General features: G+C 51.4%; 8 protein-coding genes across 8 annotated transcripts; 4 read left to right on the top strand and 4 right to left on the bottom strand.

The window, feature by feature from the left end:
• Positions 1–313: 313 nt before the first annotated feature.
• Positions 314–7,776, bottom strand: SEPMUDRAFT_125213 (uncharacterized protein). Its single transcript, XM_016901962.1, has 3 exons — positions 818–7,776; positions 616–732; positions 314–535 (listed from the first exon to the last, which is right to left on the bottom strand). The coding sequence occupies exon 1, from the start codon at positions 7,522–7,524 to the stop codon at positions 1,402–1,404; it is 6,123 nt and encodes a 2,040-aa protein (XP_016761546.1). The 5' UTR covers positions 7,525–7,776; the 3' UTR covers positions 314–535; positions 616–732; positions 818–1,401.
• SEPMUDRAFT_116466 (L-PSP endoribonuclease family protein Brt1) lies at positions 374–928 on the top strand (the record flags this gene model as incomplete). The annotated part of the gene is made up of 3 exons (XM_016901260.1): positions 374–535; positions 616–732; positions 818–928. 3 exons carry the CDS (start codon positions 374–376, stop codon positions 926–928), a joined length of 390 nt encoding a protein of 129 aa, XP_016761547.1.
• A 348-nt stretch (positions 7,777–8,124) lies between the features above and the next one.
• On the bottom strand, positions 8,125–9,587 carry SEPMUDRAFT_64329 (uncharacterized protein). The gene is made up of 2 exons (XM_016909675.1): positions 9,481–9,587; positions 8,125–9,426 (listed from the first exon to the last, which is right to left on the bottom strand). Exons 1-2 carry the CDS (start codon positions 9,491–9,493, stop codon positions 8,732–8,734), a joined length of 708 nt encoding a protein of 235 aa, XP_016761545.1. The 5' UTR covers positions 9,494–9,587; the 3' UTR covers positions 8,125–8,731.
• A 321-nt stretch (positions 9,588–9,908) lies between these two features.
• SEPMUDRAFT_155731 (uncharacterized protein) lies at positions 9,909–10,695 on the top strand (the record flags this gene model as incomplete). Its single annotated transcript, XM_016907639.1, has 1 exon — positions 9,909–10,695. The coding sequence occupies one exon, from the start codon at positions 9,909–9,911 to the stop codon at positions 10,566–10,568; it is 660 nt and encodes a 219-aa protein (XP_016761544.1). The 3' UTR covers positions 10,569–10,695.
• A 417-nt stretch (positions 10,696–11,112) lies between these two features.
• Positions 11,113–14,765, bottom strand: SEPMUDRAFT_155730 (uncharacterized protein; the record flags this gene model as incomplete). Its single annotated transcript, XM_016907638.1, has 5 exons — positions 14,288–14,765; positions 14,083–14,228; positions 13,790–14,023; positions 12,937–13,731; positions 11,113–12,849 (listed from the first exon to the last, which is right to left on the bottom strand). The coding sequence occupies exon 5, from the start codon at positions 12,457–12,459 to the stop codon at positions 11,113–11,115; it is 1,347 nt and encodes a 448-aa protein (XP_016761542.1). The 5' UTR covers positions 12,460–12,849; positions 12,937–13,731; positions 13,790–14,023; positions 14,083–14,228; positions 14,288–14,765.
• On the bottom strand, positions 13,420–14,387 carry SEPMUDRAFT_31976 (uncharacterized protein; the record flags this gene model as incomplete). Its single annotated transcript, XM_016908477.1, has 4 exons — positions 13,420–13,731; positions 13,790–14,023; positions 14,083–14,228; positions 14,288–14,387. Coding segments are annotated over 4 exons (792 nt in total), but the record flags the coding sequence as incomplete, so codon positions are not given.
• An 809-nt stretch (positions 14,766–15,574) lies between the features above and the next one.
• SEPMUDRAFT_148722 (amino acid transporter) lies at positions 15,575–17,748 on the top strand. The gene is made up of 2 exons (XM_016905106.1): positions 15,575–16,313; positions 16,378–17,748. Exons 1-2 carry the CDS (start codon positions 15,846–15,848, stop codon positions 17,623–17,625), a joined length of 1,716 nt encoding a protein of 571 aa, XP_016761541.1. The 5' UTR covers positions 15,575–15,845; the 3' UTR covers positions 17,626–17,748.
• Positions 17,749–17,934: 186 nt separating this feature from the next.
• SEPMUDRAFT_148721 (P-loop containing nucleoside triphosphate hydrolase protein) lies at positions 17,935–19,891 on the top strand. The gene has a single exon (XM_016905105.1). The coding sequence runs from the start codon at positions 17,956–17,958 to the stop codon at positions 19,858–19,860; it is 1,905 nt and encodes a 634-aa protein (XP_016761540.1). The 5' UTR covers positions 17,935–17,955; the 3' UTR covers positions 19,861–19,891.
• Positions 19,892–21,429: the final 1,538 nt, after the last annotated feature.

Here is a 21,429-nt window from a genome sequence, read left to right as displayed (position 1 = left end):
TGCCATCCATGCCATGCCATGCAGTCCGAGGGAAGACTGGAAGTGTCGTTCCTCTCGGTCGTTGCACACTCAACCCTTACCCAACTAGGCAACACCTCACTAGACATTCCCGCCAGTCACATGAATGCTTAAGTAAGCTCAACACTCCCATCCACGTGACCGAGTCTTATCTGCTCGCCGGCCGTGCTTATCACCGGGCAAGCTATTCAGCCTAAGTTACCAGGTACAGGCTGAGGTATTCTGTTATTATTATTATTGCATCAACATCTTCTCCACTGACTCTAACGATCAGTCATACAGGTAGACAGACAGTATACAGTGCCTACCACCCCATTCCACCCCTCTCATTATCCATCAACCAACCAGCATCAACATGTCTGCCAACAAGAAAATCATCCTCACCGAGAATGCTCCCAAGCCTCTTCCCGGCATCTACAGTCAAGCCGTAGTCGCCAATGGCACCGTCTACTGCTCAGGAAGCATCGGCATCGACACCTCCGGCAAACTCATCGAAGGCACCATTGGAGATCGCACGGTATGTACCTCCTAGGTCATCATCATCATCATCATGGAAGATTTTCATCACACTGACCTATGGCGGAAAAAAAAAAACAGCATCAAGCCATCAAGAATCTCACAGCAGTTCTCGAAGCTGCTGGAACCAATATCAACAATGTCGTCAAAGTAAACGTCTTTATCGACGACATGGCAAATTTCGCTGCTATGAACGAGGTAAGGAAAAGGGATAAACATCTCCAACCCCCCTGCCCTTTTTTCTTCTCTCTCTCTCTCTCTAATGATAAGAAAAAAAAACCAGGTCTACACCACCTACTGGGGCGAAAACAAACCCTGCAGGACATGCGTGGCAGCCAAACAGCTTCCCTTGGGAACAGATGTGGAGATTGAATGTATTGCGGTGCTTCCGTAAGTTACATGTACCTAACAAAGAGGACCGAGGACGAGACACTTTCCATGTCTCCAATCTCTCTTGTAAGATATCATCATCATCTTCTTTAGGAGAGAAAAGATTTCCTTTGGGAAATATTTCTGACGACTTTTCTTTCTACGGTAGAGGTCGCAGCTCTAAGCTATGAGAGGAAGGAAAAAGAAGGAGGAGAGGAGGAGAGGGAAACGAAAGGGGGAAAAGGGAGGGAACTGCGAGATCGCTATGTTGATCAGATTTCAAGCGTGAGTGCACATAACAATTGTGGTTTTTATCTATTTGCAAAGGGGCGTAAGCGAAAAAAAAGGGGAATTCGATAAAATGTCGCAAGCTACAAAGCAGGGAACGAACGCAAGTCAACAATATCAACATGCAATATGAAAGCTGAGATGGGAATCTCGATCTGCTGTCGCAGGTGGCACCATGTGTAATGGTCTGTCGTCGTCGTCGTCGTCTCACTATTCGTATGGTCCTGGCGTAGGCGGACTCTTCGCGGGATCCTTGTAGTATATCATGCCACTCGAAAAATGTCTGCTCTTGGAGCGTTTCGAATGCGAGGGCCGCCAACCTAATACGGAGCTCTTGGATAGTATGGATCCAGCTGAAGTAGGCCGGCCCGATGAGCTTCCAGGTCGCACGGCATCGGACTTCGCATGGCCATCTAACGAGATCTTGTCTCTCAGTCGGCGCAGTATACTGGGGGATTTGGCCTGGAGCGAGACCACTCGCATGTCTGCAAACGCAGCTTGTTGTGATCCAAAACTACTGTCAGGTTCGAAAGGAGGGGTTTGAGACGACATATCAACAGGTTTGGCTCTGTTCCACCGCCTGCCTCGTGGCGTGCGTGGCATGGGTGTCTCTGAAAAAGTCTCCGAGATGGCCCCGTTCGATGCAGAGAAATCCGCTGCTTCCCTCTTGCGACTATGATAGAGCTGAGGAGTTGGGGGCAGCTGGCTGCTGCTGCTGGAGCCAGGGCGAGCCCTCCTTGTATATGGATGTGCGGTCGCATCTGGGCTGTCGATATCACCTCTTGGTCGTGAAGCAGATCGAGGAATCGATCGCTCGTTACGCGGATTACTTGTACGTGAACGCACGCTGGACCGCGTGCGGTCGACCTCAAAGAACTGGTCTGGAGTAGCCGGAGTGCGAGGTGCTTCCTGATCTGCCCAGCTATCTGCACCGCGTGGCATCTCCTGCGAACTGACGCTCCCTTTCCTTGCCGATCGAGGCGTTTTGATGTTACTCCTGCGATCTAGAACACGTTGCGCAGAACTGTCGGCAACGTCTCCATACTCATCTTCAAATTGGAAAGGTTCATCCGGAAGGTCGCCATCAAGTCGAATTCTTTTTTTGTTGAGCAGAACTGAGACGCTGCGATCATAGTCTTGCGTGATTGTCTGGAACTCTTGGGCATGCTTCAGAGCGATCTGCGACTTGCGTTTGGTGATACGCTGATTGTAGTCATCCACGAGCTTTCGCTCTGCGGTTCGCAACGCAACAGCTGTATCCACAGGTAGTGTCGTCAGCATCAGAGAACGTTCCGTCAGATCATCTGAGCTCGCTCCAAACTTTGCAACAAGTTTCTTACGTTCTTTCACAAACTGTGCGTGCTGCTCAGACGTGATCAACTGCTCCATCGTATCTCTGTCCTTGGCAAGCGCCTCGACCCTGAAATTATACTCTGCCGCAAGCTGGTCCTTTGCGCGTTGCAGCTCGCCAACATGCTCATTGATCTTGCGAGCGAATAATGCCTCATTGGCACTGATCACACTTCCAAGTTCAGAGAGCTCGGCGCGAGCGTTGTCGAGGTAGTCCTCGAAAGATCTCGACTTCCACGCCATCTCGACATCTTCTCGAGCCTGTCGAACGCCGGGACTAGCAGGTGTCATGGGCCGTGAGCCGTTCATGTTACGGCGAGCAGCTTGGATTGGAGCAAACGTAGCCGCATGGGCTTTCCACTCCACGATATTGGCATCAGTCTGCACAATAGCGTCAGCAGAGCTGCGTGACCCGTCTCTTGGCCGAGCTCGCTGTTGCAGCAGCATTTCAAGTTCCTTCACCAGGAAATCGTTCTGCCTTGACACCTCGTTCTTTTCTTCTTGCCGCTTATCGAGCAGAGATCGCATCGTCGAACGTTCTGCCTCCAGCACAGAGACTTGTGCATGAAGACTTGAGTTTTCTTCGCGAATGGCAACAGTCGATGCTCTACGGTTACTGGAGCCTCCCGAGGTCTTCTGCTGTAGCTCTCGCAGTGAAGTCTGGACTTGTACTAATTGTGATGTCAAATCGTCCTTCTCGTTCGCAAGAGCCGTGACATGTCCGTCCGACTCCGCTTTAGCGTCAGCAATGCGTTTGTCGGCGTTCACAACTTGCTGCCGAAGTGAAGCAAGAGAACGCTCTGCCTCGGCCTGACCAGTCATCGTCGCATCTAGTCTGGCTTGAAGAGCCGCAATTTCGGCATCATACGCTGCTTGTCGGACGGAAACTTGAGTGGCATTGCCCGTCTGCAGGCGTGCCTCCAGGTTGGCAAGTTGGGCCTGATGCTCCGTTGTCAGACGCATGACCTCTGCCTGCTGCGCCTCCAATGCACGGGATCGACTCTCGTTCAGCGCCTCTTGGTGTGCAGCTACCAGTTCTTTGCGCTCTACTTCGGCAGCTTGCTTGGCCCTTTCGAGCGCATGCTCTACATCCTTCCGGTGCGTGCGCTCAAGCTCCGAAAGCTGAAACGCGGACGTAGTCTGAGCAGTTTCTCGGATATACGACATAGCATCCTGGTGACGCTTCTTCAAATTCCTCACTTCAGCATGACTGCTCGAGCGTGCCTTTTGCACTGCAGCTTCCAGTGCAGCCTTATGCTCGGCCTCGACCGTTGCGGCTCGATTTTGGGCCTCGCGCCGTGCGTCCTCGACTGCCATGGCTGTCTTGTCGGTATGGAGCTGTTCCACTTCTTTGAGCTTCGACGCTGTGGTCATATCACTGTTGGACATCAGCTCGGCCAAAGACTTTGCATGCTCTTCCTTGAGCTCGTTCATTTTTGCCATCCATGCTTGATCGTGCTCTGCTACCTCTCTGGTGTGGGTTACCTTGGCCTCATCCAGCTGTGACTGAAGTTGGCCCTTAAGCTCGTCTATCGACCTTTGGTGCATGGTCTTGGTGGCATCAAGTTCTCCCTCGAGAGTGCGCTTGACGCTCGCGAGCGCTTGCTCATGCTCACGACGGATATGGTCCAGCTCATGTTGTGCATCCGAAAGAGATCGATCGTGACGAGATGTAAGGACATCAGTCTTCGCAGCTGCTTCTGCCAATTTTGCTTCAAGCATAGATTCACCTTCTGATCTTGCAGCTTCCAACATCCTAGCATGCTCCTGGCGCAACCTGTCGAGCTCTTCTGCTGCAGCCTTTTTACTTGCTTCAAAGTCGTCTTCACGCTTAGCCTGCCGTTGGGTCATGGTCATCCGCAAGTCGTCAAGACGATTCTGGTGCTGCTCTGATAATATCTTGAGCTGCTGATCATGGGTCGCTTGCATCTGATACACAGACTCTCTTTGGGCAAACTCCACCGCTGCGAGTGCAATAGCGTGCTCAGCACGAGCCTTATCCAACTCCGCTTTGGCCGTCCCACGAGCCTGCATCAGCTCAGCCCGATGCTCTTGTTCTCGCTCATGCTCGGTCTTGCCGCCGAGGTCTCGCAGTGATGCTAGTTGTCCCTCGTGCTCGGCCTTGAGGCTTTCAACAATCGCGTCGTGTTCCAGGCGCACACGTCGGACTTCACTTTCCTTGTCTGCAACTAGCTTCTCTTGCTGAGCGAGCCCCTCTGCCAGTTTACCTTTCAGGTCTTCTAGAGCTTCGTTCGCAATCTGCGATTCTGCGTCATGGCGAGAACGAAGCAGGGCAAGTTCCTCCGTATGCTCCGCATGCAACTTTGTTGCGGCATCTTCGTATCCCGCAGCTGCGCCCTTGGATTCAGAAATGGAGCATTCAAGCTCCCCGCGAATATTGGCCATTTCTTCATTGTGCTTGGCCTCCAAGTCACGAAGTTCTTGTTCATGCTCTGCAGCTAAACGCTCATAGACTTGGGCGTGCTCCAGGGTAGTTCTTTCGATAGAAGACTGATGTTCTTCACGCATATTTCGCCTAACCCTTTCGTGCTCACCCTCCAACGATGCCATGTCCGCTTGTAGTTGAGCAACTGTGCTCCGGAGGCTGGAAAGCTCCGAAGAATGTGTATCACGTAGAGCTGTGAGCACATCATCATGTGCAGAATTCTGCGCAGCAACCGTAGCATCATGCTCCGCTCGCAGCTTTTTGATAGCGTCAGTGTGCTCAACCCTCGCAGTTGCAAGCTCCTCAGAAGCCTTAGCTGTCAGTTTCTGTTCGTGTTCAAGGTTCTTCTTATGATCAGCCACTTCTCGCTCGCATGCTAATGTATGCTTGGTTTGCAGCTCCGCGATTGCGCCTGTATGCTCGACATCTTTCGCCTCGGCTTCTTGCTTTAGTTTGTCGAGTTCTGCGACGAGACCCGCACAGCGGGACGCGTGAGTAGCCTGCAGCGCTTCAATCTTGCTCTCGAAATTGGAAGCTGATTCAGAAGCTTCGCGCTGCCACTTCTCCAATGCTGTGTCCATCTTTCCTTGGTGATCTTGTTGCAGCTCGTCAATCTTTCCGGCATATCGTGATTGTACAGCACGAAGTGCAACGCCATGTGCCGTTTTCAGGTCCTTGATCTGATTTTCGTGCGTCACTCCCATGGCAGAATTGCATTTCTCGAGTTTGGTTACCTGAGCCTCGAGCTTTTCGAGCGCCTCCTGATGGCACTTCTCAGCTGCTTGCCGTTCTTTCTCGGCAGCCTCAACAGCCTGAGAGTGCGCAGACTCTAGCCCATCGATAGCTGCCTGCTGCTCTTCGCGCAACGTTTGAAGCTCAGCCTCGTGGTTCTGCAGCTCTCTGGCATGTTGCTCTGCAGTCACGCGAGCTACCTCCCGTGCTTCGGTATTAGCAGCATCCAGCTTTTCGACATGCTCGCTTCTCACTTTCTGTAGCGCAGCCTGTTGGCCTTCTTCCAATACAGCTAGCGAAGTGGCGTGTTCCTGTCGAAGATTGTCGATTGCGGCGCGGTGGTCGGATTTAAGCTTCTCAAGATCATCAGCCCGTCGCTGCTCCTCCTGAGCGAGCTTCGCTGCAGCGTCAGCTTTGACACTGGCCAGCTCCTCGCCATGCGCAGCCTGTAGCTCTGCCTTCTCATGAGAGTGCTGCGCTTCTACTTCTTTGATCTTATTGGCTTCTTCGGCCTGAATACGGTCCATTTCGGCTGCGTGCGTAGACTTGAGTTCACCAATAGTCTGCTCGGCGGCTTTGTGCTTTCGGCCCAGCTCAACTGCATGTTTCGTTGCTGTTTCATGTTTGCTGTGCAGCTCACGGACGCTTCGTTCATGGTTTCGAGTCTGATGTCCGTGTTCCAGTTTCACCATCTCCAGTCGGTCTGCGACATCTTGATGCTCGCGCTCCAATTTGGCCACCTTCACATTGGACTCCTTCAGAGCACTCTCCACCGCTGAGTTCAAGGCATGTAGTCGCAGGATTTCTTCTTGGGCTGATCGATGCGCCACATCTGTACTCCCCTTTTCAACGCGTAAATCGTCAAAGGCTTTCGACTTTGCCACCAACGCTTTTGCCCCATCTTCAATCTTCGTGTTCAGCTCTTCCACCCATTTCCGTGTCGCTTGGAGCTCGCTCTCCAGGGCAGACTTCTCTTTCGTCGCTCTCGTCAACTGTACCTTTGTGTCTCCCAGCTCGCCCTTCACTCTCTCCTTCTCACGCACCACCTGAGCTTCCAACTTGCCCGTCTCGGTCGCAAGATCCTCCAGCTCGCGCTTCAGCAGATCCCTCTCCTCAACGACACGATTCGTCCTCGCTTCAGCAATCTCCTTCTGCTCTGTCAATCGGTCCAATCGTTCTTCCGCACTCTGTAGCGCACTTGCGTGCCCTGCCTTTTCCTGCTTCAGCTCAGCCTCCAGATGCTTGTACTCCAGAAGCAACCCTTCATTCCGTCCTGTCAATAAGTCGACACGTTCCTCTGCGCTTTCCAACAGACTCTCGAATTGCCCTCTCTGCACCTGTAAAGCTTCATGTGCTTTCTCAAGCTCTTCGTCCCTCTCATCAAGCACACTCTCTACCTCACTCTCACTCTCTTGGCCCGGATCAATCTGGCTTGCCCTCCTCGCCAATACATTTGCCTGCTGCTCTTTTGCTCTGTCCACAGCCTGCGATAGCTCAAGTTTGATCCTCCTTTTCAGCCCATCTAATTCATGAAATATCTGTTCTCGCCCAACAGGCTCCTGTTTCTTGTTCCTAAACACCACTGCGGTGATGCTTCCCGAAGCATGTTGCCGGTTACTCTCGGCACGTATCACCAACTTCTTGATATGATCGATTTCATGGCTGATGCTCCTCGTTCCGCCTACCAATGCATTCGAGTGGGCTGATTCGGGTCGTTCGGTCGATTCGCTCCATGCTCGTGAGGGAGGTCGTGAGGCGGAGTGAAATGAGCCGCTGGCTGTGCTGAAAAAGCCCGACTCGTTCATCGTGACATGCTACCCTGATAGGTATCAACCCGGCCGAAATCGCCGTTCTGGCATGGTCGTACGCTCCAGGCGCGTTTGCCAGTTAAGTTCCCTAGAGAACTTCACAAGGACTGGCCCCTTGGTTCTAGTATATACTCTACCGTTCAAAACGTGCAGATGCAGAATGCGAGCTAGTCGATAACGCCCATTACACCATTATGCCGCTTTATGCCGAGTCAGTAGGAAAGTTTGCCATGATGCCTAATTCACAAAGGAAAAAGGAGGAAGCAATGAGAGATGGTCTAATGTAGATAACTCGTGCAACGTGTGGGCAATGTTGATCTGGTGGTATAGGTTAAGGTAATATACATGTACTAGATCTATGACGGTGATGTGCTCAGATTGCGTCAATTGCACGCTGTACCGCAAGATCCTAGTCGTGCACAGTCAATTAAGGTATACCTTGTGCTGGGCTGGCCCGCACCTGCCCGCTCCTGGGTGAGATCCAAACATGCTTAGTCATATATGAGCATCTCAAATTCTAATGTTGAAGATACAGGTTGACAGGTATGACAGGTATGACAGGTATCAATCGATGACTTCTTTGAGAAGATTTGTGTACGTTATCAGAGGTGTATAGAGTGAGAGGGGGGCAAATGACAACTCTCTGGAGAGATGGAGTTCGATGAACACAAGTCCGTACGACTGAATACTCTTGGATTATACTCACCCAGGAGGCCCCAAGCAGTGGTGATACTGGTAATCATACACTGGCACAGAGACTCCACACACGTGAATCGCTCTCGCGCGTAAGAGCACTGCGACAGTCAAGTGTGTAGGCGTCTACATTACGCCTCGAGGAATGCCACATTGGCTATTAAGCTTCTTCCTTTCTTCCCCTCTCCAGTTCGGCCCACAGCTCGTTCCACAGGAATGACACAGTACCCATATAATACCAAATTAGTTCCTATCGCGAGCTCCGAATCTCAAGATGTGCGTGTCTCCGTGTGCTCGCTAGTTATGATATCGATTGCAACTGGGAACAGTCTTTTGAGCTTCGCGGGCTGTGACGCTGTAATATCGGCTCAAGCATCATTTCGTATCAGTCGGGATGGTTTGTGTGACCAGGATTCATGGATTTTCCGGTCCTGGTCCACGATAAACCGTCCCAATGCAAAATGCTCTGTCCTTCGTCCATGGTGTGTGCAGTCTGAGACCATCCAGCATGCTAGTCATTGATCGCCTGGAAACCGCCGGCACCACGACTACGCTCTGGTTCTGCTGTTTTCTCTGTATCCTCTTCCATGTCTCGCGCCCCTTCTTCCCTCTTTCTGTGTGGCCCGTCCCCATTGGCTCGACTGCTGCCTGGGATGCCGGTGGGCGGCGGGCCGTAAGGTGAGGTATGCGGGAGCGCCGGCGTCTGGCTGTTTTGCGGAGGTTGTTGTTGTACGAAGGCGTGACTGCCGTCCTGTAGCACAGCATTGGTTGACACCGCTTGCCCGCTTGGTCCGTACACCATCGGCATTGACGAGGATGCGCGTGACTCGGAAGGGCCGTTCGTACTAGGTGGTGCATACTGGACGTGCTGAAAGGTACTCTGCGAAGGCCCTGCCTGTCCGTGTGAGCTAGATTGTTGACGACGTCTCTTGTCGCGGTATGGTCTGTCCGGTGGAGGTGTCGCCATGCCATCATCACCGCTGCCGTCACTACCGTCAATGTTGTGGTCTGTTCGCTTCCGTAACTCGTCCAGCAGAAATGCTCGCTCCAGCCGCATCTTCATAATCGATCGATCGAGACGCAGTCGACGCATCTTCAAGTCATCGTTCGCAGATTCGATCTCGTTCAGGCGGCGCTTGAGCTGAATACATTTGCGGTAGTAGGCCTTCTCGACACTCGGCGCGAGAGGCGTGCCTGGTGGTAGGTCTGCGATGTGTTAGGATATGGAAACGACAGATACGCAGCTCGAATTATTCGCACCTCCCGCAGGCATCGCGTGGTCGTTGATATAGTCTCGCTATGGAATACGGATGTGCGACAGCAGATAGCGTCGTCGCGATGCACGTATTGGAAGTATCGTGATGCACGTATTGGAAGTGGAATGTAAGATGTCAGGCCGTAGTAGGAAGGGAGACGGGACCATGAAGTAGGTTACCACTAGCGCGAACGGTATAGCTCCACAGCCTCCACTTCATGTAATCGACGCGACACCCTGCCTCACCTGCATCACATTACTGCTGACCCACATCAGTTGGACGATGCAGGCTCTACGGAGGTAGCGCCGTTGCATATTACTAGTGCATCACTACCGAAGACAACCATTTGGTCGATCTGCCCATGGCTCGTTTATAGCAATCTTCCTCGCACAAAGGGACTTCCGGAAGAATGTATCAATATGCTTCATGTGCATGACTTCCGTGGCTCCTTCTTCTACACACCATGGTTCCCAGATTCTCCTAGTCCTGCTTTGCTCAGACCTCGCCAACATGCAAGACCTCTATACCACGATCGAAAAGACTGCTTTGGCGTTCGTGTCATCTATTGGTGAGGAAAGCCACGAAAAGTATCTCGCTCCGGGCTTTGAGACCACGTATGGTCCACTACAGCAAGAGATTCCACTCGATACTTCGCTTGTTCACCTCGAAAACACCACCTACAAGAATTACTACAAATCCGAGCTGGATAAATTCTCCATTGATTCTAACAAGCGTCTCCTGGACAGCTCGGTTGATCCCAAGAAGCGTAAAGCTTGGCTATGGTATCAGCTCGAACTCCAGAACGCAGGAGAATTGTTGGGCTCGCCATACGAAAAGGTCGTCATGGAAGTCATGTGGCTGATCGACCTCACCGAGGATGGCAAGAAGGTGCTCAGATGCAGACAATACCTCGACACTATCGGCTGTGATGCATTTTTCCCTGACCAGGCAGATGCCGCGCAGGCCAGCTTTCCCACGCCAGGGCCTAGTGAAGGTGTCAGTACGCAAGAGTCGTTGGACGCGCTGACGGCGATTGACGAGAAGAATGCTGTCGAGGATTTCCTGAAAGGCTTGAGTGTCTCGCGGAGCTAGTGCAGAATAGCAGTCGCAGTAGAAGAATCGCACATGAGTTTTCCGGGTGCTGATCATACAAAGGGAGCTTTGATACCTATCCCGTTCCGTTTCTCTTTGTGTCTCTTGTGTCGCTAGCTATCGTTACAAACATGTCAAGCAGAGCATCGACTTCAGGACGAATGTGCTATTATAGGTACGTAAATTCCAGTCAATCTCCAAACAAAACAGACCAAACAAAAATGATCTCATACTTGTTGATATGTATGTAAGCCATGCTTCCATAAACATTCCAAGCCTTCGCAGATGGTGAAGAATGGACAGGGTCGTCGATGCAGTAATGAAACTTACCCAGGAGAAGGAAAAGCAAGCACGAAGGGGGAGCCGCGTTGAGTGATGCATCGCATACTTTTCTATACATCTATGCCGCAGGCCAGGCTCTAGCGTCTGCTTCCAGACAGGCCCAACCCCCCTTCTCCATCCGGCAAGAAAGATACAAGTGCGCCGCCCGTCTAAATTCTCGCTGCAAACCTATAGCCGATCCCGCCGGTGTTCAGGTAGCTACCTATCGAACCACCATCTCAAAGCTCTTACCCTCGCCATACGTTCCATTCTCCACCACTCCCGCTTGATCACCATCATCAAATCGGTCTTGCAACCCCCTTTGTTTCTCCCCCATAACCCGCGTTTTCAACGCACTCAACCGAGCCTCCCAGCCTCCATCGACCGCCTCGCCCCACGTACGAATAGAAGCCGCCCGGCGTAGATCAGAGTGAAAGTGCATTGCCTGTTCAGTCTTCTCACGCAAAACGTATTCCATCTCAGAGATAATTTCAAGCATCACAGCAATCGGGCTTCTCCTCTCGTGCGCAATTACACTATCCAACCGACTGAGAGCAACATCCCTGTCCCTCTTTGCAATTTTGACTTCTTCTTCAAGTTGAATCAAGTCATCTTCGGAGCCCATGCAGCTCATGGCGTTCGCAGTAATGGTAAATTCTAAATTACTGCAACGCTGAGTGAGAAGTCCAACATTTTTCTCTGCTTCAGCGAGTTTTCGCTGCTGCTCATTCTCCTTCGATGTAGATTCTGCCAATTGAATGGACTGGTTTGTGGTTTGGTGCGTGAGAACGTCGATGTGCTTCATTTTCTCGTCTAGTGTTTTCTTCATCGTGATTTGAGATTCCTGGTATTGTTCTCGCTGTAAAGTTTCCTCGGTCAAGGCTTGTTGGAGTGAATTGATTTTGGCTCTGGCATCGAGGATGGAACTTTGGTTGACAGTCTCTCGCTCTCGAGCGAGAGCTATTTCGCGTGTCAATAGAGCGCAATCTGCCGCATGCTTGTCTGCTTGGTCGTGAGTATTACTGATTTCATCATTCAACTTCTGCTCCAAATTGGCCAGTTCTTGCTCATGCCTGCTGGTTCTGACATGGAAAGCGTGGTACTGGCTTTGACTGGCGAGAAGGACGGCGGAAGACCTCTGCTCTTCCTTATCAAGCTCCTCATGGAGGCGACATATCTCTGCCTGATCGATACGATTTTGGTTCTTCAATGAATTCACTACTGCACACATGTTCCACAGTGCGCCTTGTGCCGATTCTGAGTTGAAGGTCTCTAGTTGCACCTCCCACTTGAGGAGAGCCGTGGTGATCTCGAGTTGCTTGGAAAGAGCTTCGCTTTCAAAGATTACGTGCTGCAATTTCTTCTTCAGACTACAGGTCTTTCGGAGCATTGCTAGGGTCTGTATGTCCACGGGAATTGTGTTTTCCTTCCTTTTGCTACGATGTGTATTCATCCTTGATTCCAGCTTCTGTGCGAACGATGTCGGGACATTGACGTGGAACCTCATTCTGTCGCTGTAGACGCGGAAATTGCGATCGCGTTCCGACGCAGTCAAAGCGTGCAGGAACATGATGGATTGCGAATGCGGTCTGCGCTGCGTGTAAAGGCAGAGACGGAACTAGCTCTGTCAAGCTTTGCCAATTGATGTGCCTTGGTGAGGCCGCCGCATGAAGATTCGGCGGAGAGTGTCGAAGCAAGCAAGAGGTTGATCCTGAGTGGTGCTAGATTAGGCATATTGTGTTAGCAACAATAGTGAAGGTGTTTTCACTGTCCTGTGCTGCACCGCAAGTGAATAATGCGCCTTAGCGCGCCTGTGAATCTTGGCGTCCAGGCAGCGGCGGCACTATCAAGCCCTTCACTCGCCCTCGACATCGACAATCTTCGTGTGTACATTGAAGCACGGTCTCTTGGGGGTCGTCAGTCGTATGAGGGTACGGTGTCAGTGATATAATTTGCGTTGCTGATATGTTAGTAAAGACTTGCGACAGCTTGAGTGTAAGAGTGGTGGTTTAGACTTCTGTTTGCTATTATGGTGAGTGATATTTACCTGTCTATATGTTTAAAGTATCCACTCACGCATGGGTGATGATCCGGTGGAGCGGCTCTGATGTAATTTTGTGTCTGAGAGCCAGCAAACGATTGCAAGGCAATAGGGTCTTTGTGAGCATATCTGGTTCGGGATTCGCCCGTGCTCTTGGTATGTATCTCAGCAATGGGTAATCTCATCAATAATATTCGCTGTACTGGCTCGTTGTCCTGATGCAGGAGTAACATGATCCTGTGATGCCCAGCTTTGCCTCGCAGCCTCTTGTCCTGAACCCAGCGATGAAGCGTGGAAAGCTTCTTCGGATATGAGCACAGAGTCAGGAATGGTCCCAAGAGTGCTTCCGATAGTACTGTCTTGACGAAGCTTGATTTCCTTGAGTGGGATTGAACTCCTGCGACCGGAATTCTGTCTTGCTCCCCAGCTAGCACCAGATGTCGTGGACGAATAGCCTTGACCAGATCGCCACGTCTCCTCGTCGACTTTATCAAACGGCCGCATAAATGTCTTCAGACATGGCAGCGAGGCTGAGACGATAGACCAGAACAGCTCGGTCTCGGTCCAGATGAAGGGTAGCACAAGGTCAGCGCCGTAGCCCTTGCCATCTCGGAACATGCTGATTTGACTTAAATTTAGTGCGGCAAACACAACATCCATCAATCTGAATGCGAAGATTGTCGTGACTGTGATCTTCGCTGATCTTTCAATCAAGACCTTCAGTACCAGAACCAGTGGAACGATGACAAGTAGGACCTCCGAGACCATGTCCAGGGTGAGTATGATCTGCCATCTGGCAGGCTACGTGTGGCAATCAGCATTCTGGCTTCAAGTCGTGATGTACATAGCAATCACTTACACGATTGGGACATGAGATGCTTCCGGGATGTGGAAAAGCTGGACTTGAACAAGTGATGAGTGCAGCAAGTATGCCAATCAGCCCGTACAATGCTGATATGCAGACCAGTAGCCAGGAGAGTACCACTGAGCTTCGTTTCCGTCCCTTTTCGAACAATCGCTGGGTGAGGAGAGCTGTCGAGACCTTCGATAAAGAATGTGCCAGTATGTACAAGACGGTAGATGCAGTAGTGTACTTGCGATTCAGTCAGTCGCTCAGTTCAATGACCTATATGGTGCTTGTTGCATAGGTACCTTTTCGATGATACTGATCTGGTCGGTGGACAGTAGTATGAAGCTCTTGCCCAAGCCGTTACTCAGTGCAGCAAGCAGTGCGGTGTATTGGCCAACAGCGGCTACAGTCGACGCCAACAAAGCCCAGTCATCCTGGCCATACATTCCTAATGATATGTTAGCCTCGTGCTCATCCTATTCCCATAAAGCTTGCGCGCTAGCATACCATATTTCACCACGAATCGTATAACGAATGTTGAGACAACGTAGACGAACGACAGCAGGGTGATAATCCAAAGCCAACCTGCGTGATCGGTCTTGGTGATCTGGGTCAAGTAACGAGTGCCATCCGGCCATTGTGGCAACACGTCACTCCCATGGCTGACAGAATCAGCCATTCAGGCAGTTCTGCTTCTGAATGCAAGTCTGTGAAGTCTCGGAGCCTGCGATGACTGACAATGGGAAAGCATAGATTCTTATTGTTGACGGCGAAAGTGTGTACTGAACGCAAGACTCGATGTATAGCTCGCGTTGGCATTGCCTCGTCCGCATTTGGGTGCTATACTGGAGTGGATTCATACTTGCAGGAGATTGATGGTGCACAGCCGGCGGCTGTGGCTTAACACGGCTTCTCAAACAAGCCTGTGGAGTGATTGCGGGCTTTGCGAACAATAGGTAGCAGCTTCTTATGAGCTTCGTGCCTCAACAAGATTAAAAATTCGGTCTCATTCCAGCCTGCGACAGGTGCAGCAACATGGAGGGTGATAAGACTGCTTGACGACCCATCGGTCGATAAGGATCACCCTTCATTTGCTGCACCGAATCTAGACTGCCTTGTGCTCTGCTCACAGCCCAGGCAAGCGATGATGGAGGGTTGACTTCCTAATATTGCGGGCTTTCATTTTCCGCGCAGCTCAGGTTCTCACGCGCAGTACTTCCAAGTTCCATCGACATAGTTCTATGCCGCACGGCTTGGCAACCACAGCGTGGCTTCTCAGCGCGTTTCGTAGATAGTACTGGTATGCAAGTCACCGCGTCCTTTTCCGAAACTAGTACAGGGGGGAATCAGAACGAACAATACTTGCGTTGCACGCAGGTTTCCTGGCTTCAGACCATACATAAGACGAGGCAGACTTCTCGTAAGACTTGTTTGTAGTCGTCGAAAGCCAACGATTGTTCCTCTTGAGCCCATGGAAACGACTGTTGAACAATATTATCTCCCCTTTCGAGCGTAGCACAGACGTTGTTGTACGGCAGGCTTGTGTCACATACCAGATGTTCGGCTCGCACACACTGCATGCATCGAATTTCCGATCGAGCCATCGACAGCGGGCTGCTGCACAGAAGAATCATAATCGTAGCACTATGTGCCAACTCCCTGCTCGGTTTCGTGCACCTGATAGATGTGCCAGCATCCGCAACCGCAGGTCTCATGGCAAGTATTCTAGCGTAATAGACAACACCCGCTATACTGGATGTATTACCCACTCATTGTTCTTTGAGTGGCTGCAAGGCGAATACAGCGCTTCGCGATGTGGAGTATTCCATGATCTACTACTTCACGCGATGCAAATGCAAGACCTGATGGTCATTGGTCTTACCACTGTTTTCGACGTTCTCGTCCCCTTGATGCACAGCGTCTTCAGCTTTGCCGCGCAGGCGTGATGGGAGCCTTGAATAAAAGTCAGCGTCAACCCCCTAACCTCTGAGGGCAGTCCCAAAGCCAGAAGAGGGCGACCAGAAGCAGAGATAGCAGAAGAAGTGGAAGAGACAGATTGCCCACCATGAACAACATGTTCGAACAGCAGGACAGGGGCATGCACGCCAATACGCATTCGACTTCAATCATGGCAATGCCAGTGTCGAAATATACATCTCGAAAGAACAGTCGACATGATGTGCGAGAGTTGTCGGAGGTATCTCCTGGGGGCTCAAAGGGGCCAAAGGAGATTCAGGCGGAGCTGGACGAGTTGGACGACCTCGCGACGGACCTGTCCGATCCTGGGAGAATGACATCCTTCGACGTTCGGGATATGAGCCGTATGGGAAAGCGACAAGAGATGCGCAGAGTGTTCCGACAATTCTCAATCTTGTCGCTCACCACGGTGATCATGGCTTCTTGGGAATTCTTGTTGACGGCAAATACCCAAGGATTGGTCGATGGCGGGAGAGCTGGTTTATTCTGGAGCTACCTTTGGACGCTGTGCGGCTTCGGAATGGTCATTGCGAGCATGGCAGAGATGGCCAGCATGGTAGGTGACATCTCACCCCTGTTCCGAACACGAGCCTGCGCAGTTGAACTGACATGCCATATAGGCTCCCACAAGCGGAGGACAATATCACTGGGTTTCGGAGTTTGGGCCAGAAAAGTACCAGAAATTCCTCAGCTACACCACGGGCTGGCTGTCGACCATGTCATACCAAGCGGGGAATGCCTCCGGCTTCTTCCTCGCGGGCACCATCATCCAAAGTCTAGCGATGGTCAACTATCCAGAGTACGCAGCTCCGAATTGGCAGAGCACAATGTGCGTCCTGGGCGTGGTCCTAGTCTCTGGGATCTTCAATATCTTCTTCACTCGCTTTCTCCCCATCCTCAACAATATCACCATGGTGGTGCACCTTACCGGCTTTGTCGCGGTCGTTGTGGTGTTATGGGTTCTCGCGCCCCATCCTCCCGCCTATGATGTGCTTATGGACTTCCAGAATTCGGGAGGATGGCCAACGACAGGCCTGAGCTTGATGGTAGGGCAGATCAGCGCCATTGCCGCGCTGGGCTGTTCGGATGCGGCAGCCCACATGTCGGAGGAAGTGAGTGATGCAGGCCTCTCGGTGCCGCGCTCCATGATGTGGACCTTCTACATCAACGGCTCGACCGGCTTAGTGTTTCTGATTTCCGTATTGTTCGCCATTCCATCCGTCACGGATGCGTTGAATGACCCCACCGGCTATCCCTTCTTCTACATCTTCAAGCTGGCCATGCCTGACACGAATATCGGCACCAATATCTTGACAGTGCTGACCGTCTGGACGTTGATGGTCGGTAACGTGTCATTCACCGCATCATGCGCGCGGCAAGCCTGGAGTCTGGCGCGAGACCGAGGACTGCCCTGTTCGACTTGGATCTCTCGCATGGACAGCAGAGTGCACATTCCCGTCAATGCCACCTGCATCACACTCGTCATCACCATCTTGCTCTCGCTCATCAATCTGGGCTCGAACGCGGCCTTCAATGCGATCTTGTCACTCCAGCTGTCCGCGCTGATGGCTTCGTACGCCATCTGCATTACCTGTATGGTCTGGAAACGACTGCGCGACCCAACCTCACTGCCCCAGGCGCGATGGTCCTTGGGCAAGCTCGGCTTGCCCATCAATGTGGTTGCAATGTGCTATTCAACGTTCGCATGTTTCTGGACTTTCTGGCCAAACAGCACGCCAGTTGATGCGGCATCGTTCAATTGGGCACCTGTGATCTTTGTGCTTGTCATGATGTTTGCCATGGTCACATATGCATTGCAGGGTCGACACCAGTTCGATGGGCCTGTCGCTCTGGTGAAGAGGGGTTGACTTGTTTTGGATCCAGTCGAACTATATTGTACCAACGACTATGTTGTAAGGTAACAACGAGTAGCACGAATTCCATTCCGATATTCAGTAAAAGTACATGTAGACCAATACCATTAATATTGGCAGACTACATCACCCTCGGGTGTTGTAGCCGACGAGGTGCTTGAGTGCCTGAGAGCCTGAGAAGAGTTCAAAGCGAGCGGACATCGGCATCGGAGGTTGCGCCATGTCCGCCGACCGATCACTTTTTCAGTGTGAATATGCACAAGCAGACTTTCCATTGTGATCCAACACCATACCACTGCATAATTCGTTCATCCGACAGCAACAATGAAGCGCAAATTGAATGAACATGACGTTCCGGAGCCGACGACCACTACAGGCCCCAGCAGTAACGACGAGTCGAAAGCATCGGCGCCGCCGAAAGCCACCTTCGCCAACCTGAATCTCGACGCTCGTCTCTTGCAGTCCGTCCACAAGCAAAAGTTCAGTGCGCCCACGCTCGTGCAGTCAAAGACCATCCCGCTCGCTCTCGCCAGTAAGGATGTCCTCGCACGCGCAAAGACAGGATCTGGCAAGACCCTGGCGTACCTCCTCCCCACCGTCCACGCCATCCTCCAGCGCAAATCAGGAACGAAAAAGGTGAAATCAACCACTGCGCTCATCCTGGTGCCCACGAAAGAGCTGGCGACTCAGGTGACGAACTCCGTGAAAGAGGTGACAACTTTCTGCGCTGCTGAGGTCAAATGCGAGAACATTACGAGAAAGGAAGACCCGAGCGTGACCAGGGCCCGGCTGGCAGAGCTGCCAGATATCGTGGTCGCTACACCCGCAAGAGCCATACAGTGGGTGAATAGTGAGACGATGAAGCTGGAAGGCCTGAAGCATTTGATCATCGACGAGGCCGATCTGGTTCTGAGCTACGATGGCGAAGATGATCTGCGTGCATTGGCCAATCTTCTTCCTGAAGGTGTGCAGAAGCTGATGATGTCTGCGACTCTGAGGACAGAGGTCGATACGCTCACAGCATTGTTTTTCGCCGAGGACTCCAAGCCTGAGATACTGGATTTGAGCCAGGAAGAGGCCAAAGAGAAAGCAACGCTGGCCCAATACACCGTAAGAACGGCAGAGGACGAGAAATTCTTGCTCATCTACGCCATCTTCAAGTTACAGTTAATCAAGGGCAAAGTCATTGTGTTTGTCGCGGACATTGACCGAGGCTACCGGGTCAAGCTCTTTCTGGAGCAGTTCGGCATTAGAAGTTGCGTACTGAACGCAGAGTTGCCTGTCAACAGCAGACTACATGTGGTAGAGGAGTTCAACAAAGGGGTGTACGACATCATCATCGCAGCGGATGAGAGCGAAGTAGTGGGTAATGAAGATGGCAAGAAAAGCAAAGAGTCTGAAAGAGTTGCAGAAGAAGATGAAGACGAGGATGAGGTTGAGCCAGATGGGGCTGAGGCAGAGACTGAGCCGGTCACCACCGAAAACAGTTCCAACACACGACCAGTCAAGAAGCAACGAAGGTCGCGGAAAGACCGTGAATATGGTGTTTCCCGTGGCATTGACTTCCGCCATGTCACATGCGTACTGAACTTTGACCTGCCCACCAACAACAAGTCGTACACACATCGTATCGGACGGACGGCTCGTGCTGGCCAATCCGGCATGGCACTCTCATTCTACGTACCAAAGAGTCTTTACCGCAAACACAAGCCAACCAGCATTGAGCAATGTGAACATGACGAGGAAGTGCTCGCCAAGATCGTTGCGAAGCAAGCCGATCAGGGGTCGGAAGTAAAAGAATGGGGGATCGATTGGACCAAGCTCGATGGCTTCCGCTACAGACTCGTCGATGCGCTGCGCTCCGTGACCCGTATCGCCGTCCGAGAAGCTCGCACAAAGGAAATTCGAAATGAACTCGTGAAATCGGAGAAGCTGAAGCGCCACTTTGAAGAGAACCCGGAGGATCTGAAGCACCTGCGACATGACACGGAAAGCCATGCGGTACGAGCGCAGGCCCATTTGAAGCACGTACCCGACTATCTTTTGCCGCAAGGTGGAAAAGCAGCTGTTGCAAAGGACGTGGGGTACGTGGGTATGAAACGGGACAAGGCAAATGGTATCAGAAATCGCAGAGCCACGAACAAGGCCAAGGGCAGGGGAAGATTGGCAAAGGGAAAGGGACTGGATCCATTGAAAAGCCTCAATGTCAAGGGAAGAGGGAGGAAGTAATAAACTTTTGTCGAATGAAAGAGGTAGGAAGGAATAAACTTTTTTGTCGAATGAGTGAATCAATGAATGGAAATGTTTCTCTCCCTCCCTCTTTCATCACTCTTTCATGACTGACTGCGTTGTCATGTGCGCGATTCTCGCTCCCTGGTTCTCACAGCTAGTGTGCGCCCGTACAGTACATACAGTACATAGGTAAGGTACATGTACCTGGTAGGGTAAGGTAAGGTAAGGTAAGGTAGTTCTACAAGTCGCGATTGCTGCATAATATGGAGATGATGAGATGTGAGCCAAGAAGCAGGTATCATGATAAGGTATCTAAAGTACTACCTAAGTAGGTAGTTCTAACGGGACATAGCAGGAGATAGCCTCAGATACCTGAGGTATGTACCTAGGTAGCTGGGAAGTTTTCCAGTCGTCGCGATATGATCCCTTTTGATGGCATGCATGGAGAGCCCTGGGTACAGTAAGTACATCAGGCGAACAATAACGCTGCTGTGTTACTGTTGCTGCTGCTGCTGCTGGGCGCATCACCTTATGCCTCACGCTCACTCATCACGATGGTTCTGGAATCTGCTTATCATCAGTCCTACCTACCTTACCTGGTACCTAGTTATCAACTTATCATCAGTCGTGCGGTATTTTGTACATCAGTACATCAGTACATCCATCGATAAGGTATAGCCATCGGTAAGGTACAAGTGACAGGTTACAGTACAGGTACAAGCTCCAGGAATACAGGTAACAAATCAAACTGCCGCGAACGAATAACAATCATTCACGATTCTAGGTTTTACAATCATCGACAATATCCCGGTCAGGCCACATGTTCATTGCAAGCAGCTCACTTGTTGCTTTGTTGAACTCTGTTCCACCTAGGATGTAGGTAATCGTAGTTTCGCCGCCGCCACGTGAAAAAGAGAGTTGTGATAGCAAGCTGTTTGCTGGACAGGGCCGCAGGGAACAGGAGGAACAGCTGAGAGAGTCTTTGATAATGCTCTGGTATCAAGTGCTTTCTTACAGGAAAGACTTCTCAGGCTCACGTAGACTTGGAGCCCATGTACGGATTTCTAGATAGGCAAGTCATAGTGTGATCCTATGTCTGATGCTTGTGGGTGTTGTTGGATGTCCACACTTCTCCCGTGATGAAAGTGGGCGAGTGGGCGGCAGACAGTAGGAGGTACAGTAAGGTAGAGTCCTCGCACGGGAAAGAGATTCCGAGCACAAAGAGTGCCACGCTAACCGTGCGCCACGAGAGAAGTATTGACATCATTCACTTCATGACCCGCCAACCGCTCCAGTAAATCCTGCTTTACCTGTACTAAAGTATGCAGATGCAGATTCGAGTGATGATGATGATGATGATGATGTTGAAAGGGCAGTGCAAGTGGTGCATCCCACGCGAAGCCAGTTGTTGTTCGAGCAGGGCGAGTGGTCTGAAACAATGATGAGAAGATCAGTCGTGGTCCAGTCGCAAGGGAAGAGAGCTGACGGGTGACGGGGTGAGGGATTGCGGAGTTATTTCTAGCTTTTTGCCAGGAGGTATGCCAGGTACAGTAGTAGTACCCAAGG

Source organism: Sphaerulina musiva (genome assembly GCF_000320565.1).
Source record: "Sphaerulina musiva SO2202 unplaced genomic scaffold SEPMUscaffold_4, whole genome shotgun sequence".
Classification (NCBI taxonomy): domain Eukaryota; kingdom Fungi; phylum Ascomycota; class Dothideomycetes; order Mycosphaerellales; family Mycosphaerellaceae; genus Sphaerulina; species Sphaerulina musiva.
This window is presented reverse-complemented; position numbering and strand designations above follow the sequence as displayed.